Source organism: Salvia hispanica, chromosome 1 (genome assembly GCF_029641045.1).
Source record: "Salvia hispanica isolate PSC_SH4W2 chromosome 1, Shi_PSC_v1, whole genome shotgun sequence".
NCBI lineage: Eukaryota > Viridiplantae > Streptophyta > Magnoliopsida > Lamiales > Lamiaceae > Salvia > Salvia hispanica.
Genome location: NC_142692.1, coordinates 4,244,203 through 4,263,179, shown reverse-complemented (window position 1 = coordinate 4,263,179; position 18,977 = coordinate 4,244,203). Strand labels below are relative to the sequence as shown.

Genomic DNA, 18,977 nt, shown 5'->3' with positions numbered 1-18,977 from the left:
TTCCCAACAAACATTTACATTGACTTTAGAGCAACCAACTAACCACAAATCTCAAAGAATCTTAGCCATCATTCCTGTCTAAATATATGGTTTTATCATGTACATTTGTAGGAAACATGAGAGAGAGAGAGGGGAGGCATTCTCACTCACAAACCAGCAGCAGCAGCCATGTTCCCCTCTGCCAACATGATGAGTTTCTTTGAATTCAAACCACGAATATTTTGGCATCGATGGCAATCCCAAGTGGGATATATCTCATCATTTTCTCCTTGTTTGTTTGTTTTGTGTTTTCCCCCTCTATAGTCTATGATGGAGTAATATCTTGAATGATACAATTTTGGTTTCACACTAATCCATCAAGGTAAAATGGACGAGTGAAACAGATATGAAAACAAAATTCTAAGAATTAATATAGGCTTTTGATTATAACAGTGGCCAGAAAAGAAAATAAGAAAAAAAATGAAGACTATGTTTCCATTCTTATTGCTCATGAAATATCATTTGGGCTAAAGGTGGGTGTATTGAAATAGTAACTGGGCTTGAATGCAAATTGCAATAATATTTGGTCCAAATGGGTGAAAAAAAGAGGACCTTTGCAAATTTACAGCCCATTTTGACACTGATTTCCTAATTTTATAACATCAATAAAAACCCACTAAATCAAAATCAGAGGAAAATCAAATAGTAAAAATGAAGGCATTTTCCAAAGCACAAACATGATCTGGAAGCTCAAAACTTGAAGATATTCTTAATAAAACTGGGAAAAGGAAAATACCTAAAAACTCAATCAATAAAGTTGGTTGATTTGGTAAAATAACCTCACAACTTTATCTAAAAAGAACAAACTCACACCTGCATCGTTCAATTCTTTCCTCTGTAATTCTTGTTGTCTGCAACAAGATAAAGAAACCAACCTCAACCTTCTGAGAGAGAGAGAGAGAGAGAGAACCATATATGACATGTTATTTCATATTATATGTTAAGACAGATGAACTACAAGTGGTCGATCTGGTTCGTACATGATAGTAGTATGATAGTGTAAAATTTTTCCAAAGATGCCAACTCTCTATGCACAAATATGGCAATAAAACAAGATGATATAGAGTTTACACACCATAGAGTAGTGTGCCTAAACTTTTGATTTCTTTTTTCACTCAAAAGCTTTAGTTCTCTCTTTTGGACATTTTCAAACGCATGCCAAAAGAAATCTATTCATCATCAGGATCACAAGCCATTTTTCTCAGCGTCTCACCAACGGCATACATTGCTTGAGAGGAGAGATGGTAGCAACTCAAACATGCTCTCTTGAGAGGAGAGATGGTAGCAACTTCACACATTTATTTTCCAGGAGATGCATATTTTAACCGATCTTTTTGTCGGTTCATAATTCGATCCTTGGGCGATGATGTCTTGGACGTGCTTGCTTGACGCATGAGTTCTGGGAAAATGTGATAGGACCCGGGTCAGTGACATAATATCAAGGAAGTAGAAATGTAGAATACATGCAATGGCATATAAAACATCAACAAAATGCTTAGCACTGGTTGTTTTGTACAGTATCAAGCTAGAAGAGAAATTTCTGTACTAAAGTTTTTCTATGCGTGCGTTTATAAGAGCAGCATATATGACTGCCGAACATATTTCCTGCATCAGTAAAGCCTTAAGCAACTTGTTTTGTCCGAGTTACTCCAGTATACAGATTTCCATAGAAAATAAACAGTTCATTGACACCAACTAGTACAGATTACAAAGAGAGGTTGGGACGTGAGCTACTTAATAATAGAGTGACTGGTATCTAGATTCACAGTTGAGTTCTAGGTCCTAAAGGTTACATATATATAAACACACTAGGCACAGAATGAAGTGACCGCGACCACTACCGGCTGTAAACAATATATTTAGACACTGCTAACAAGCTTTTCTCATTTGACTTCAGTTGCCATCTGGCAGCACCTAAATTAGCTCTTCTTAGAGCAAAACAATTTTTCCACATGAAAACTGTGCTGAGGAAGAGCAACTACACTAAGTAAATGCATTTCTCATTCTTTAGGTTGCTTTCCAAGGCAACTAAAAGATATTGACTAACACATTAAAAGAGGTGTACATGCAGTTCTAATACACACAGGAAACGAAATGCAACTTGCCTCTGGTTCTTTCAAGCTCTTCAACAAGTTCTTCTTTCCATTTCCTTTGTATATCACCGAACCTAGAGCTACAAAGACATTGTTTCTTAGTATCAAAGTTGTTAAAGGAGAAAGAAAGTTGCAAATAATATGCTAAAGAATATAACATACTTTGGAGTAAGTGGCTCCGGTTGATAATCGTAGGGAAGCTCTTTGGCGCCCTGAGAAGTTCGAAAGTTTTCACCACCAATATTCGATGCACGTCTGGAGAAACTCTGTGGACTCAAGCAGTAATCAGCATCAAGGGCAGTAGAAAATCTCCTGCTAGCCATTTTGTTAGGCGACCTACTCTTAGGAGGTAGATTGCAGATACTTGAAACATTTTCCTTGTTGCCTATTCCACCAACAGGACTTGGAGGTCCAGCAACATTCAAGGAATTGTAGAACGCAAAAAGAGGTGTTTTCAGCTTATTTAGTTCCACAGCCTACATATACAGTAGAAATTCAAATAAGAATCTGCTCTGTTCCGATAAAATAAGAGGGTGTGGGGGGAGAGGGGGGTAAAAATGAAGAGCTCGAATTTTGGTATACAGGAATTATACAGGAAGATGCCAAATTCAAACTAGGCAAATTGGACAATATGTGAAACTCAGATTCATATTTCCATAGACGGGCTGGGATGTAATAGTATAGTTCCATCAGTAAATACCTTTTCATCCAGGAAAGCTTTGATCTTTGCTTCAGTTAAAATGTTGTCATCTTCAGACACAGACTGCCTCGGAAATGTAAAGCCACAGTCCACCTCAACAGAACCTAAAGACCTGTTTCCAGACTCAATTTGACTAGGAAGAATCTCCATTCCACTTTTGGTCAAATCAGGGTTCTCATCAAACTTGCAGCCCCAATCATCATTGGGTTCACACATTGGGTTAAAACTCTGTATGAAGAAGACCCGGCACAATGTCAATTGTGCATCGTTCATGGACAAAAATATCAACTACCATATTTAGGAGTATATATGGAATTCAAGATGATCATAAAGATTACTTCTTAACCTGATTACAATCACTAGGAAGTAGACTATGTCTGAATTTCGTGGATGTGCCGAATAAAAGATCATCATTGTCATCAATTCGACACATATCATCATCGTCAAAATTGACAGGTTGCCACAATGATCCTTCTGAGTACTGCTTAAAGTTTACTGTTGAGCAAGAGGCACCACCCAAATCACCAATGTCCTTCAGACCATTGCATGACCTCCTTGCCTCTAGGTTCATTCTGCAGCATGAATACCGCCTCAAGTTTTATAATTAAGTAATTTAACAAGATACATCAGGAATTCTCCCAAAAGGATACTTACGATTTCTTAATTTCAGCCCCATATGCTGCCGTCCGTTTTCCAGTTCTTTCCTGTTGATCCAGATACCTAACTTATTATATCAAATTTACCAAAACAGTGGAAAACATATATACAGAGAGACAAGCACATTTTCTAACCAGATGTGAAGAGCGAAGAGCAACATAGGAGTCCTGACTTTCTCCAGTTACGAATGGATGCTGAACATTACAAGCAAAGGACAGTGTTATATTAACAATCATGAGATCTCAATGCAACTATGGAATGGAAAATATGGAGTTGCACTAAAGCATGAAAAATTGTCGTGTATTTTCCAGGCGCTGACTCTTGTGGAAAGGCATCGATGAATATGTCACGATTCAAAAATTTTATCCTACCTTTAACAACTCTGATGCAGTCGCCCTCAGCTCTGGCTCCCTACAATTAGTTATGAAACCAAATATGAATAGTCAAGTAAGGAAAACGAAAGAGAATAAAATAACTCCACAATCATTTTGATTTTTTTTCAATGCCCGGTTAACTACTACCAGGAAATGAAATAGGCAATAGTAAACTAATATGCACCAGACATACTTCTGTAAACATTTTAACAAGAAATCATTTGCCTCAGGAGAAAGATGATCTGGTATTGGTGGATGAGATTTAGTAGTCCCTACATGAAAGAGAGCAGCAACCTGAAATTATCGCAACGTTAGCACCCCTTAACAAGCAACTTAGTTGAGTTTTAATTTAATAGCTTCATGTTCTGTAGTATTAAACAAAAAACACCTCCTGATACTGCTGGCTCCAAGGAGCCTTTCCTGTGGCCATTTCAATAACTGTGCATCCGACACTCCATATATCAGCCGAGCTGCAATGTTTTACACAGAGAGAAGAGCTTAGCTTGACTTCATGTGGTAAAAATACAAAATCTACATGGTCAAAGAAGAGAAAAATCATGTTTTTTGGGTAGAGAAGGTTCTCTAAGAACAAGCAACACACGTTGTACAAGAGGCGCTTTTGACACAATATCAGCTAAGAATAAATATGAATTGAAACAATGTTTCACCCACTGATAACTTCACTCCAGTGTTCAATTCAAATTATAGTTCAATAATGGATCAAATTTCCATGCTAATTAAGAGCAACAGTATATTTTCTACTCACTAGCTGTGACCACTTTGAACAATAACTTCAGGAGCCATCCAATATGGAGTACCCTTCATTGATTTGGCACCAGTGATTGTGGCCTGCAGTCATAATAGTAGTTCAGATACAGCTTCCAGTGACATGAAATATAAGAGATTCTTTTTTTGTAAAGATAGAAATCATACTAATGCTTCAACTTTCTTGGATGCCCCAAAATCGGCAAGTTTAATGCATCCCTTGTTGTCAACAAGAATATTTGCTCCCTAATGAGTGTAGAATTGCTAGAATTAGGAGTCTATGACTTTCAGATTGACAAGCTCACATTGCAAGGGGAAAAATTACCTTGATATCCCTGTGCATAATCTTATTGTTGTGCAGGTACTCTAGTCCTAACAACAATTGTTTTGTGTACATTCTTATAACCTGAATGCAAAGTAAAAGTATAGATTAGAATACTGAGGACATACTTATGAGACTCCACAACTGTATTAAGTTCCTAGCTAGTTATAGACAAAAACCAATATGACTAATACAAGAACTCTGATGCAGGTAATCCTGAAAGCAAATCAACTACAATCTCAGTCATTTCAAAATGTGATACACAGAGATATATAATCACTTACAGATTCTGGGAAAGACCCAAATTTTCCCAAGAGAGATGAAATGGATCCACCAGGCACAAATTCCAGTAATATGTTAAGTGAATCATCCTCTCTAGCAGTTCCCAAATATCTCTGAGCAACAAAACAAAATGCAGTAAGATCAAAGGTTAAGCTGTCCAGTGATCAATCAAAATGCAGAAGATGTGTCGCCTCACCACAATGTTTGGATGTGAAAGATTTTTCAATAGATTAACTTCTTTCTCAAGTTCCCCTATGTATTCCTGTAGGCCAGTGATCAATCAAATTTAATCTTCCAATCGAGCTAGATCAATTAAATTACAAAAAAAGAGTGGAATCGTCAACACTAAAGTCAGCTCATAACAGATGCATACTTGCGTTTTTTTTGAAGCGCTATTTGCCGCAATTGAAACCTGCACTCGTGAAGTTACAACAACCATGAGAAACACCAATCAACACATTAAATCCCAGCAATAAACAAACAATCACGAAAATGTAAAGGAGTCGAAGGAATCAACCTCTTTCACAGCGAGCAGCTCCCCGGAATCAAGGTTCATTCCCATGTGAACTCTCCCAAACGCACCGCAGCCAATCAACTCCCCTTTCCTCCACCGGATCAGTGGGGGCACACCGACCTCTTTCCTCTTCTTCGATTCTTCCTCTTTCTTAGATTTCGGCGTCAGCATTCTGCTGTCTCTTCCCCGAGTTACCGGCGGCTCATCCTCCGTCGATCCTTCCATCGGCGGCAATTGCTCCTCCTCCACCGACGGCTCTGCTCTGGCGTTTCTCCTCGCAATTGACGGCAGCGCGGGAACCGGAGGCTTAGCGAATATACCTATTCGAGATTTCCGGATGCTTGACCCTAATTTCTCGACAATTCCCCCAAACCCGGCCGATTCTTCGCCGGAAGGTTTGAAAACCAGAGATCGGCGAACAGAGCCGATGAAGTCCTGCATCGCCGGAGAGATACGGATTATAGAGAGGGAGAAACCAAGGATTGTAGTGTAGTGAGAGGAGAAAAATTAGGGCTTATTTATGGCTTCCAATTCATTTCAGTGAAGATAGTGAAGGCAGAGAGGGAAAAGAAGGTTTGAAAACTAGAATAATGGAGGAACAGAGTGTGGTAAATACGAGTTTGACCCCGACAATTTTAGCTATTTTCGTTTTGACCCGTGTACTTTTGAAAATATTTGACGATGGAGCCGTTGTGATTTCATCAGCAATTCGTCAACGCAATTTAGTAAACTATGATTAGATTTGGGCTTTTAGGCCCAACTCAATGCCACGTATTTTAAGATTTTTCTTTTATTTTAAAATGCAGTAGTAGATTTATATAGGATAAATTATGCAACAAAAATTATGAAATTATCGATTTTGAGAGTCCATCTGCGGTGTGGATCACCTAATTCTTTTTCTACACCATAAACTCTAAACCCATCATAAAAGATCACATAATTCAGATCCTAATACATTTCTTACTCCATTCCTCACAAACATAAAATAGGTAGAGTCCACTATCATATTTGTGAGAGGTGAAGTAGGAAATGTATTAGGATTCGGATTAGGTGATCCTTTACTCTGTTCCATCCCTCACAAACATAAGTAATGAATCCACCGTCATATTTTATGTTTATGATGAGTGCAGCAGGAGATGGTGTAGGAAAAGAATGAGATCGATAATTTTCAGTAAAGATCTATATATTTGTTAGGATTTTGACGTTAGAAAGTAATTTAATTCCATTGTTTAAAATTATATGTTTATTTGACTTAACAAAATAGTGATAAAAATCCTAAAATAAGGAAAACAGTGTAATTTTATCGATAAGGCCTTGTTAATTTGATTGGAAACATAAGATACTAGAGTTTTTATGAAATTATTTTGTTTTGTTCAATATGGAATAATATAAAGATGTGCACGTTCAATATGAAACAAAAACAGTAATATGGTAATAGAGTATTTAAAATAATTTCTAAAAAGTACATAAAATAAATAAAAAACTAGCTGGCATTTGAAAATTTACGTTAATTTTAATGTTATAATTATAATCTGAATTTTTTTTAATAAAATAATTTAGTAATTTTTAGTGTCAACTGTCGAGGCCTAATAAATTTATTGCTTTGAAAACAAATTAAAATAAGAAACACGTTTGGAATCCCAAAAAGATTAACAGACAGGTCAGCTCTGACCGCGATCACAATACGAACTCATCAATCTCCGCCCACCGCCGGCGAATTTATCCTACGCCGCTCTTCGCAAGTCTGCAGGTTTGTTTTTCACCTCAATATTTGGCTGCTGATTTTGTTTGGTTGGCGGAACAACTGATCTGAATTTCCCCAACTCTTAATTTCTAGTCATTTAATTTAATTCAATTGTTTCCTCTGTTGGTTGTTGTAGGTGGAAAACTCAAAAGGTTTGGGATTAACCGATGGCGCTTGACATGGAGTCGTTAGTGGAGGCGACGTCGGGTGCGGTAGGTGCACTGGTCAGCACCACCGTCTTGTATCCTCTCGACACCTGTAAAACTAGGTATCAAGCTGAGAATCGAGCTCATCATCACCAAAGATATAGGTAGGTATATTTTTTTTCGTGAACATCTAGTTTGTTTTCATTTTGAACTTGTTTCGAATCTTGCTCTCAATCAATTGATACCAGTCTAGCAGTATTGGATTCGTTTATATCCTGTATGGTCTATCGTAATAGCAATAGTGTATCCAGAGATTTGGATGATTGAAAGGAAAATAGATGCAAGATTTATTGGTATAGTATTGAAATCTCTGAAATAAAAATTGATTCTTGTTGTCTCCGCCAGAGTCGTTAGCATGGTGTGTGCATATTGACTTCATTTATTCTCAATGTAGTGTTTTGATGAATAAATAGATACAAAAACTGTGTTACAAAATTGATGATAAAAATATGAACTTTAGTTGTTTCACAAATATTTTGTGAATTTAGCAGTATATGATTACACTACTAAGTTACCATAACGTGCTTTCGGTGGATGAAGATTGTGGCTCATCTTTAAAATCTTGTTATCTTTGTCTTGTCCAATGTCTGGCTGAGCAGGATGGTGTAGTAACTAATTACATGATGCATATAATGTCAGTTCTTAAAAGGAAAATATGAATCGTTTTTCATGCGATAACAGGAATATTTCAGATGTTCTGTTGGAAGCAATATCCAAAGGTCAAGTCCTGTCGTTGTATCAGGGCCTGGGCACGAAGAATCTGCAGTCCTTCATTTCACAGTTTATCTACTTCTATGGGTATAGCTTTTTCAAGAGGCTGTACTTAAGAGAAAGCAAATCTAAATCCATAGGTACTGCTGCTAACTTATTAATTGCTGCTGCTGCTGGTGCATGCACAGCCATAGCAACACAGGCAAGTCACAGCTTCACTTGATGCTCAGATTTTGTATTGAATGTTGGAGCTAACTGTGTTTTATAAAAATATTGCTGTTACGTTAACAATAGGTATAGATTATAAATGTAACTACAAATTGCTGGTTTATTAAGTTTACACTGAAGTTTAATAGAAATGCAAGGCTTAGAGCTTTGTTTCAATGGGTGTCTCGTGTTCAAATACTTTGTACGGACCCTGCTTGTTGTGGATCAATATGTTCTTATGGTCACAGCATCTGCCTGAATTTTATTTTTACAGCCTCTTGATACAGCATCTTCAAGAATGCAAACAAGTGATTTTGGAAAATCAAAAGGCTTGTGGCAATCTCTCTCAGAAGGCTCTTTCAGTGATGCATTTGATGGTCTAGGAATTTCCCTTCTACTTACTGCAAATCCATCTATACAGGTATATCTAGTTTCTATTTGAATTGTACTTTGTAAATATTTGTTAGACAGGTCCAACAGATTCTTATGCTAATTGCAATGCCATGCAGTATACAGTATTTGATCAGTTAAAAAATAGGCTTCTAAAGAGTAATGTGAATAAACAAACGGATGAGGTGTCATCTCCAGAAGCTATCTCTGCCTTCTCTGCTTTTGTTTATGGTGCAGTCTCGAAGTGTATTGCTACCTGTTTAACTTATCCAGCTATAAGGTAAATGTCTGTCTTTGTCCTTTCTCATCAGGAAACACTTTTCAGCCTCCAACTTGAGGCTTTCCATCATCAGCGTTAATGCGAGGACTTCCTGTTGCATAGATTGTTATCTGTTATAGTTTGTGATGCTAGTGCTTCTGTACAGACATAGATCTCATCTGAATAATGCACAGGTGTAAAGTGGTGATTCAGTCAGCAAAATCAGATGAGAGTGAAGATGGTAGGCCCCAAGCACGACCCCGTAAATCCATATCTGGAACACTCTGTTCTATCTGGGAAAGAGAAGGGATACTTGGCTTCTTCAAAGGGCTGCAGGCACAAATGCTGAAAACAGTCCTGACCTCAGCACTGCTTTTGATGATAAAGGAGAAAGTTACGAAGACCACGTGGGTCCTAATGATCGCACTAAGGAGGTTTATGTTGACGAGACCCAACTTAAAGAGTTCTTGAAGAAATCTCGTTGAATCAGTGAGATGTTCATCTTGGTAAGTACAATAAATATGAAACAAATCAGACTTTTAGGGTCTATAATATAGCAAACTATTGTGTGAGTGTAATAGATTGAAAACGTCCAAATTCTTAACTCTGACCTTTAAGCTGATCCTAGTTGATTGTATCTGTATCAACATGACAGAATCCGATTTGAATAAGATTGAGGGAAATTTTATCTGATGGTGTGGACATGAGATTTGTGAGAATATCCTTCACCCTTGATCTAATCACCTTAGGGCAAGATTGCCTTGCCTTGCTTTACTGGTACTAAGATGATCAATGGACTGCACGTACGACTTTAAAAATAATACTCTTAACAAAAACACTACTTAATATATATATCACAGGCTCTACCAGTCTTCTGGGCTATAGACCACTTGAATGTCATATTTGGCAGTTAGCACAAATCGTATTGTATACTAATGATTTCTCAATTTCAACATATCGAAATGTTTTCCAACAGTATTATCCTTATGCAGCACAAAAAGTTTAGTGCTTGGAGTTACTGCTCTTCATATGAAGGATAGGGTCTCTATTGTCCTAGTCTGAGTAAGCGGTTCCGACCAATGCAAGCCCCCACGGCCCACCTGATGTTTGTTGTCACTATGGTTTTATCTTCGTGTTCAGTCACGGAGATTGTGTTCCGGATCTGTTGTTTGTTGTTTGAAAGAGTATAAAGTATTGATGCATATTGTTGGGAAAATAAAGCAATGTATTATTAGGATGAGTTTTGTATGATAGTAGATGTTATCATTGTCATTAATCAAATGTTGGAGTTTTTATATTTAGCAATTTTTCTTTTAATTGAGCAATAAAATCTGAAAGTTATCCAGATACTGTCATGAAAACCTGGTAATCTGATTTCAAGAGACTAAAACAGAATAGTATTATTGTCATCAATCTGTATATAGACTATATATAAAGATGCAATACATGTATCACTTTTCTAGGTCTCTAGTATAATCTGTGACTGTATCAAAGAAATGTGAGTTATTGCTTCTACAGAAACTTATTAGTAGTATCACTGTTTAATGCTTCCACTGTATAGACATCAAACACTCTAGTTCAAACTAACATGAAAAGGGAGATGAGTGAAAGCACGACAGGGCTTATGGCGGTGAGGGCAAGGCCAGAAGCCCCGTTCCCGTTGCCGTTGATGGCAGTGCCAGTCATGTTGGTGAGGAGCACGACCAACCAGTCATCTTCAGAACCAACCCCGATGGCGGAGAACCCTGTGGAGTTGAGGTAAGTTGCGTATCTTGACGTGAAATCAGAGATCACGAGGTTCTGCTGGTTGGGGATGCAGGTAGGTAAGATCTGGCTGTTTACGGAGGTATTGGTTGCATTTGCATTCAGACCGCATTTTGTCATAATGGCGGTATAGGTGGGAATGGTCGATAGGTCTGTGGCATTGAGATTCGTAGCGTTGGTGCAAGGTCGGTTCTGGAAAGTATCGGCGACTTCATCAGCGATGCATTCGGCCTCGCGTGTCGTGGCTAGAGCCGTGAGATTCAAGGTTGATCTGTATTGTTGGATCCCGTTTAGAAGATCATCATCCTCTGCGTTACACGAAAAGATTAGAATAAAATTGATAAAAATAGGTAAGTAAAAACAATTTATGGAAGTAATTCTCAAATCTTAGCTCAACTACCACATCGTTTCTTGCAAAAATCAAATCTCTCTCTAATTCCTTTCACCAAATTAAGAGATGTCCATTTCATAGCTTGTGTAAATTCTCACGTTAAATAAAATAATTAAATTAAAGGGAAATCAACCCAACAATTTTTAATGAGATATGAATGAAAAAAAACTAACTTAAATAATATAATAGTCATAAAAAACTAAGATATCTTTAAAATTTTAATCTTCCAAAATTAACAAGGGATTAGCATAAACACGACTTTAATCATTCTAGACAAAGAATAGCCATCCTTGAAGCCTAAAATCAAATAAAACCATACATGTAAGGATAGATTTCCCAAGACTTGCAAATCAAACTTCATATGATATGATCATGCAAGAATTGAAATCAATAAAAATTACTAACCATTACATTTGCTGAGTAGAAAGGAGTGAGAAAGTAGAGAGAGAAACAGCAAACATGGAATAGTAGACGCCATTAATTATGCTTTTGGTTTAGATAAGGCAAATTGAAGGGGTGAGCAATGTTTGAAATATTATCATATCTCTGGATTTGTGTAATACATATAGTGGAACTTTGTTGAATTGATCGAGCGTTTCATTTTCATAATGTGCTTTCGTAGAAATGTCACGTTAATATCAAGGTGACGTGCTTTTATTATAAAATTTCTAGGTGTAGATCAAACAAAAATATATCCACAAAAGATTATCAAAATACACATTGGCCAAGTGAGCAAGACCCGACCTTTCCTCATTGCCCAATAAAATCTAAAAATACTAAAAAATCCATTACATGTCCTTATTTTTTGTAAAAAAGGGAGAAATAATCCAACTATTTAGGTGTATTGTATGTGTGAGTCTTGGTATTAATTTTCTAGATTTTAGTTTAGTTTCGTATTTATATTTTAGATTTGATTATTTCATAGCTAGAGATAATTCTTTTAAGCTTCAGTTTAGGTAATAATGTTAATTGGAATTTATTACAATAGTATATTTTTATTTCTACAAAAAGATATTGTAAGTAATATATATTTTAGTGGAGGTTGACTAGTTGCAATCCACTTCCCAAATTGGTCATAACTTCTGCATCGAAGGAACGAATACGTATAAGATTTAGTGTTTGGAGGATTCGATAGAGTTTAGACTCAAGAATTTGTGCAATTGAATATTATTCGTAGATGATGATGTATAATTCAAGTGGCAAAACTGAGACACCACAAATTAATCTCAACAAAATTATATGCTTTAACACAGTTTGAATTCTCATTTCTCACCCCTACTATATTAAGGATTACCTTTCACAAAATTGTTGCATTATCGTCAACAATAATTTTGTAGCGAGTTGGAAAATTCAACTAAGAAATTAAGCGCCACCCTTCTAGAAAATTAATTGATTAATTAATTGTTTGATATGTCGATGAATTTTGTTGGACATTAGTGCTTGATTGTGATCTTGATCAGATTTAGTTGATATATCGATGATCAAATGTCCTGTTTAAATTTCAACTACTAATATTTATGATTTTATTACTATTCAGTGTCTTAAGAAAAATACATATGCATCATTGACCCTCCTTTTCCATCAAACATCTGCTAAACAAATCTATTTCTTCTAGCAACTGCTTCTTTCTACTCTGTGACCTCTCACAGTCAGGATATGACATAGAAGACACGAGACCGATAAGAAAGGTACGAGATCTGCCCACACGATCTTGGTTGCCGCCTACATTGATTTCCAACTGATTTTCTGTGACGCCGCCATCTTGGATTTCGTCAATGTATGCATGATTTCTAAATGCCTGAAAAGGCTCATGCAATGTTAGAACACAAAAATGGAATCATTAAAGGGGGTGTAGTATTGGTACCTGGAAAACTCGAGTGAGATCAGCAACATGGGAAGAGTTCAGAAGGCCAGAACACAGAAGCTCGCGAAACAAAGTCACTAGTTCAATGGTTAGATTGCTCGCGCTTAAATTTTTAATGATGCTTCTAATGGAAGAATCATCAAACACTTGAGTCATCCAAGGAGATCCGTTGCTGTGTTTTAGCAAAGCAACGGCAATGTTAGAAGCGGGCTTGTGATGAATCATCAACGATTTTGTCAGAGTTGGAGCAGACAGTGACATCACCAGCTCCTCTACTATCAATCTGCACCATCCATATTTTTCTGGCAACAGTGATTCTATTTTGTGAACTTCCCATGTCATGAGAGTTGACAAACACTGGGAGCAGTTCAATGCAACTTTGATGTCATCAAAAAATATTAGACCTTCTAAGATTGCTGATATTGATGATAGGTAGCCTTCTCTGAAGTTTAAATCAGCTGGTTTTCCAGTTGCATTGTCTTCGAGTCCCATGAACATTTCCAAAAGACAAAATGAAGCAATCATTTTTACTTGAGCAGATCCAAAATGCATCATCTTGCATAAATCAGGGCAACGGATGCTGAGATAGGATAGTGGCTCGGCTGAAATACCTTCAGCAAGCAATATTTGCAAATCTACGATACCAGGAAGAGTAGCCCGTGCACTGAAATACAAGTGAAGTTAGCATTCAATAAGCAAAAAAGCATAGTGCATTTCACAAGCATAATTGATACTACTATGGTTACCTTTTCAGAGAGAAAAAGAGTAGTAAGAGCACGAATATGAGAGCTTCCCCTGTCTTTGTTCCCTCATCATGATCAAACAATGCGTGCCCCTTGGAACAAGCTTCAAAGATTGTGGAATTAATAATTGAGATCAAAGGAACATTCAGAACTATGGTCTTTGAAGCCTCAGTTAGTGCCTGCTTTGTCGAGTGGTGCAAAATCAGACAAAGAATTCCAATTATTGTGATAACTTCTTCAGTCCATCCATCTTCTTCCACGACCGTGATCAGGCAGTTTATCAACTTTAAAACAGTAAAACAGTCTAGTTAACTTAAATGTGCATATGCAACAAACGAGAATAAATTAGCGAAAATTCTTTTACCTTTACAGTGATTCCTATCCAAGCATCATCACTGGACAGTGATTCAGACTGTACTGATTTTAAAATGATAAAAACAAGTTGATGTGTACATATGAATATTTCAGGGGAAGAGCAAGACGAATAACTATAAATTTTCTGTAACACCCCTTCTATTCCATGCATGCAAAAGTGATCTGAAGCAGCTGGAGCAATTTCGATCATCTCTGTACATGCCTCTAGAACTGCAATGATGTCATAATCTTGGCAAGAATTTTCGACAAGATCTCCCAGTAAGCAAACAAAAATTATTGCAACATAGTTATCTCCGGATGTTATCAACTCAGCAAAGACACGAAGATCCACTGTTTCTTTAGTTTCCTTATCAAGAACCATGTTTTTACCAATAGAGCTGTTCCGTGTGCAGAACTTCAGTATCTGATCACATAAGGACTTGCAGAGTTTATCTTGCTGAAATAACCACATCAGTGATGTCAAATGAATCTTCGTAGACAGTGAGTCCCATTCCTTTTCTTCCAATAACTGAAAAAGGATTCTCTCAGCTTCTGGACTGTAAGGCATTTGGTATCGCATTTTGGCAAAACCCCTGTAAAATCCATAAAGATTTACTAACAATTCTACCGTTACTGAGGCAGGGACTCCGCAGAAGATATCACCACTGTTGAGTAAAATAAATTGCTCCAGGGAAGATAGTATCAACCTCTCATCAGCCAACCTATAAACAAAGAAAAGGAAAAAACTAAAATCAACTGAATGTTTAACATAGGTTGGATGGAAGTTTGACTTTTATGCAGCTTGATACCTATCATTATAGAGTGAGCTAACATATAATACCAGCAGCACTGCAGATTGGCAACAAAACAACTCAGGGTTATGGGAGCTCTTCTGACCAAGAAGGAATAGCAAATCTGTAGGATCAGATGGCAAATGGAGAGCAGCATCCCTAATAGATTGCCCTGAATCATTTCCTAGGAGTACATCTACAATTGAACTGAAGATCACATACACAATCTGCTTCATTTTTTCCATGGGAAATAAACCCAAGCATCCGAACAATCCACTGAACCATGAGGACAAAACTAGACTCTCTGCAAAATCCTTGGCACCGACATTAGGATCAAGAAGTATTGAGTGAAATGTTTCTATGACTCCCAAGGCAATAGCTTCTTCTTGCATGACATTGATCACCCCCATAAACCAAGGTAAAAGTTTCAGTTTGCATATGTCAATTATAAAATTTTGCAGTTTCATTTCCGACGAAACTAGGAATTCCTCTTGCTGGCCAAAGGCATATGCTTCCTTCATTAGGTAAAGAAAATGCAATATTTGATCTGTGTTTACATGGTTGTCTCCAAAACAAATTGAAACAGCAGATCTTAATGCATCTTTAATTGAGGCTGCAAAGCTTAAACTCCCACGAGAAGATGAACATTTCATAATGGTGACAAATATGGAGCATGACAAAGTGAATGTCTCTGACAGAATGCCAATCTCACCAGCTGTATGTTTCTTAAACATCCCTGCCAAGATACTACTTATTTCCTCAACATTGCAGGTTGATACTACTCCAGGACAGTTTAGCACACACTTTAATATGAGATTCTGTAATTGGCACTGCACAGGGTGAAAAGGAATTTCAGCTACATAACGCAGAACAGGAACTAGTGCAGAGAATCCAATCGCCAGTCGATGTCTGAAGGCTTCCTCGGCATTCGATAATAAATAAATAACCTGAATTGAAGAGGTGACAATGGAATCCTTGCAACCTACAAAATAACCCAATTAGGAAAATATAAGAAAATACTTATCTATATATGAATAGTTAGTTTCATGAATGCATCATCTTCCACCTTCTGTAGAATGGCTCTGTAAAAGCATGTTCTCTCTACATGTTTACCTGATAATCTAAGTATTTCAAATGCATAATCTGCGATATTTTCTTCAATGAGAGCTTGACATTCCTTGAGTGACACATTTTCAGATGAAAGATATCTATAGATCAAATCCAATGCTGCAATTTGAACTTGACTATCAGAAGAAAGCAGGGACCCTTTGACTGCCTCAGCAAACAAGATTTCTAGAGATGGGCCATTGTCCGCATCCTCAGTTATTTGCATTAAGCTATCAGCTTCAAAGAAATGTGTGCTATTGCTCTCCAAAGTATTTGAGCATGCACTTTGAAAGAACCCTCGCTGAACCAACACCGTCAAGAATGCTACAGAGAGATGATAACATGCGGTCAAAATACGCATTTAACAAGCATTTATCGTTATGTGACAATCACTGTCGCTATATGATGTTCCACATGTCAAAACCATAGTCCTAGTGTAGATTGAAGACTGGAAGCTTGTGTTCTACGAGGCTATTTCACTACTTAACACAGTTATTTTACACTATATACAAGATGCTTTAGTTGTTCAGTTCAGTTCAACCGAGACAAGCTAAATTCAACTTTTAAAGTACAAAGAACCCAAAAAAATCCAATCAGAATTGCTGTAATTGAAATGCTGATTAGCTTCTAAGTATCATATAAAAAAATTTCTGCTGCAGATTATGGTCATTGATAGAGAGAAAAGATGAAAAAGGAAGAAACAGGAAAGAAGTTCTGAGATAAGTTGTGAATGGAAAGGAAAGTAGAGAAACCAACCCAGACAGTTAAGCCGAACATCATCACTTTGGCTTTTCATAAGAATATTAAGTGACATTTGCAAAATCTTGGGACAGTAGGCAAGCAAAACATCAGTGCCACAACCATCAATATGTGAGTAATGGAGGAGGGAAAATCTGTATAAAGCAAACATAATCTCCCCCTGGATATTATCACTATAAGACAAGAAAATAAGTATTTTAGAATTGAGTTTATGCTAAGTTGGGAATATAATATCTTGTGTATCAGTTGAACTTACTTTGACAACTGAAGCCCTGTTAAAAGGTTGAGAATGAGGGTGTCTTTGTTTCTAATGCATATATACAGATTAAAATCCAGGTTATCCAAGAGAACACCGAAGCAATGAACCTGCATCAAAATGTAATGATCACGCACACAAGTGTCATATACATTTAGAATAGAGATGTCAAGTGTATTCGCAAATGATAATGGAATCAATACCATCCTTGCAAGATAAAATTGTCAGAGATCATGAAAGATCATCATGAAATTACTCTAATAATGCATCTAAAGATTCATTATGCTAGTTGAGAGAAGTCGATTATGGAGTATTATATTGTTGGAGATAAAGAAACTAGAACACAGAATCAATTTCCTCTATGAGGTAGAATGTCTTGTCTCTAAGGGATGATATCCCTAACAAGTGTAATAGTCTTGTCCCACAATCTGAACTGATTCCTCAACCATTATTCTACACAATGCCATTTTCTAAATAGGCGTTATTATTGATATCTCTAGAACTAAGTAGAGAGGCCCATGATTTGAGTCTATAGTCTACCTAATGCCTTCCCATTCTATTGGTAATTTAATTCCCAAGTCTCCCTATCACTCCTCTTCTCTATTAAGCAATCCCTTTCAGCATTCAGCAACATGTTAGCCGAAAGACTATGCATGGCTGTCACACAACATTTCATAGGTATAGAATTCAACCACCCCAATTACAGTGTGTTGGTCTCAACTCTTCACTTCACGGTATAAGTATTTTGACAGATAATGCCTGCTTATAAATCAACCGAGGGTTTGCTAAGAAATCAATTGATGTCTGAATAGACACAGCTACATATTCAATAATCAGTTGCCTAGCATAAGAATATCTCCGGCAAATTGGTAAGCATACTTCCCTGCATATACAGAGGGTATTTTAAAGTGCTGATAGTATCGAATTGCAATAGATGACAGTGAGAAACTAATCATCATCAATAAATGACAGTGAGAAACTATTTATTTGCTAAGAATGCTCTACAAACACCAAGGGAGAAAAGAGAAGGGAAATGATTCAGCTACTACCATGTACAGCTGGCGACGACTCCAAGCCAACGAGCCGCTGGAAAGACAATCCGAAACCCTAGCCACGAACTCCTTACGCAAATCCTGATTTCCGTTAGAATTAGTTCTCGAAGCATCGCATAATATCTGGATCAAATCAATGGTTTGTTTGGCAATCGGCTCGTCGTCAAAGCTGGACAAGACAGCGAGGAGAGGGGAAACGAGGAAGTGAGAGTGGAATGTGAGAAGAGAGCGGAAGAATTGAGGTTGATCAAAGGCTTGAGAGAGCTGGGAGAGAGCGTAGGAGACGTGAATTGTGGGGGATTTGGGGTTAGAGAGGAGTTCAGAAAGGCAGAGAAGGCAGATCGAGCCGCCCTCCTCTGTTGGGAGAATGAGGACGGAGCGGTGGCCCTGACTGCAAGTCTCCGGCACCGCCTGCGGCGGTGGAGCTGCGGTGGTGCAGTACATACTTTTTTCGACGGATTTTTTTCAAATGGAAGGCGGGAAAGGGACTGTTTTTTTTGAACAATCCAAGTCCAATAATACTCTGTTTTGATTTTTTTTATAGATGTGGAATTTATTTTGATACTTTTATTATGATTCTTTTGATTATTTTGGATAATTAGCTAAGTTTACAATTCAATACACTCCATTGTC

General features: G+C 37.2%; 4 protein-coding genes across 5 annotated transcripts; 1 reads left to right on the top strand and 3 right to left on the bottom strand.

Annotated features, from left to right (window-relative positions):
* Positions 1–939: 939 nt before the first annotated feature.
* Positions 940–6,306, bottom strand: LOC125221402 (mitogen-activated protein kinase kinase kinase NPK1-like). Its single transcript, XM_089067117.1, has 17 exons — positions 5,750–6,306; positions 5,606–5,644; positions 5,429–5,494; positions 5,235–5,345; positions 4,954–5,034; positions 4,797–4,874; positions 4,630–4,712; positions 4,252–4,333; positions 4,057–4,157; positions 3,861–3,900; positions 3,624–3,683; positions 3,487–3,536; positions 3,179–3,404; positions 2,833–3,060; positions 2,295–2,608; positions 2,145–2,212; positions 940–1,438 (listed from the first exon to the last, which is right to left on the bottom strand). Exons 1-17 carry the CDS (start codon positions 6,185–6,187, stop codon positions 1,338–1,340), a joined length of 2,166 nt encoding a protein of 721 aa, XP_088923243.1. The 5' UTR covers positions 6,188–6,306; the 3' UTR covers positions 940–1,337.
* Positions 6,307–7,366: 1,060 nt separating this feature from the next.
* On the top strand, positions 7,367–10,564 carry LOC125224390 (peroxisomal adenine nucleotide carrier 1-like). 2 transcript variants are annotated; one of them, XM_048127787.2, is made up of 7 exons: positions 7,367–7,496; positions 7,627–7,800; positions 8,378–8,609; positions 8,889–9,035; positions 9,124–9,284; positions 9,458–9,769; positions 10,256–10,564. In XM_048127787.2, the coding sequence occupies exons 2-6, from the start codon at positions 7,658–7,660 to the stop codon at positions 9,732–9,734; spliced, it is 960 nt and encodes a 319-aa protein (XP_047983744.2). In that variant the 5' UTR covers positions 7,367–7,496; positions 7,627–7,657; the 3' UTR covers positions 9,735–9,769; positions 10,256–10,564. The 2 variants fall into 2 exon arrangements, with proteins under 2 accessions (XP_047983744.2, XP_047983745.2); XM_048127788.2 differs by having other exon boundaries at positions 10,240–10,564.
* A 49-nt stretch (positions 10,565–10,613) lies between these two features.
* Positions 10,614–11,991, bottom strand: LOC125224391 (putative GPI-anchored protein At3g06035). Its single transcript, XM_048127789.2, has 2 exons — positions 11,824–11,991; positions 10,614–11,335 (listed from the first exon to the last, which is right to left on the bottom strand). Exons 1-2 carry the CDS (start codon positions 11,894–11,896, stop codon positions 10,842–10,844), a joined length of 567 nt encoding a protein of 188 aa, XP_047983746.2. The 5' UTR covers positions 11,897–11,991; the 3' UTR covers positions 10,614–10,841.
* A 937-nt stretch (positions 11,992–12,928) lies between these two features.
* On the bottom strand, positions 12,929–18,843 carry PRD1 (putative recombination initiation defect 1). Its single transcript, XM_048122326.2, has 9 exons — positions 18,342–18,843; positions 17,293–17,402; positions 17,034–17,209; positions 16,284–16,601; positions 15,189–16,152; positions 14,390–15,101; positions 14,029–14,309; positions 13,283–13,946; positions 12,929–13,216 (listed from the first exon to the last, which is right to left on the bottom strand). Exons 1-9 carry the CDS (start codon positions 18,786–18,788, stop codon positions 12,980–12,982), a joined length of 3,909 nt encoding a protein of 1,302 aa, XP_047978283.2. The 5' UTR covers positions 18,789–18,843; the 3' UTR covers positions 12,929–12,979.
* Positions 18,844–18,977: the final 134 nt, after the last annotated feature.

Excerpts from the sequence above, each read along its gene's own strand:
- LOC125221402 (XM_089067117.1), bottom strand. The coding sequence starts at position 6,187 with ATGCAGGACTTCATCGGCTCTGTTCGCCGATCTCTGGTTTTCAAACCT. Across the intron at positions 5,645-5,749 it reads AGCTGCTCGCTGTGAAAGAG|GTTTCAATTGCGGCAAATAG; the intron begins GTTGATTCCTTC and ends TCACGAGTGCAG. Across the intron at positions 4,334-4,629 it reads GTTCAAAGTGGTCACAGCTA|CTCGGCTGATATATGGAGTG; the intron begins GTGAGTAGAAAA and ends AAAACATTGCAG.
- LOC125224390 (XM_048127787.2), top strand. The coding sequence starts at position 7,658 with ATGGCGCTTGACATGGAGTCGTTAGTGGAGGCGACGTCGGGTGCGGTA. Across the intron at positions 8,610-8,888 it reads GCACAGCCATAGCAACACAG|CCTCTTGATACAGCATCTTC; the intron begins GCAAGTCACAGC and ends TTATTTTTACAG. Across the intron at positions 9,036-9,123 it reads CTGCAAATCCATCTATACAG|TATACAGTATTTGATCAGTT; the intron begins GTATATCTAGTT and ends AATGCCATGCAG.
- PRD1 (XM_048122326.2), bottom strand. The coding sequence starts at position 18,788 with ATGTACTGCACCACCGCAGCTCCACCGCCGCAGGCGGTGCCGGAGACT. Across the intron at positions 17,403-18,341 it reads GTCGTCGCCAGCTGTACATG|GTTCATTGCTTCGGTGTTCT; the intron begins GTAGTAGCTGAA and ends ATTTTGATGCAG. Across the intron at positions 14,310-14,389 it reads GGATAGGAATCACTGTAAAG|TTGATAAACTGCCTGATCAC; the intron begins GTAAAAGAATTT and ends ACTGTTTTAAAG.
- LOC125224391 (XM_048127789.2), bottom strand. The coding sequence starts at position 11,896 with ATGGCGTCTACTATTCCATGTTTGCTGTTTCTCTCTCTACTTTCTCAC. Across the intron at positions 11,336-11,823 it reads TCTACTCAGCAAATGTAATG|AGGATGATGATCTTCTAAAC; the intron begins GTTAGTAATTTT and ends CGTGTAACGCAG.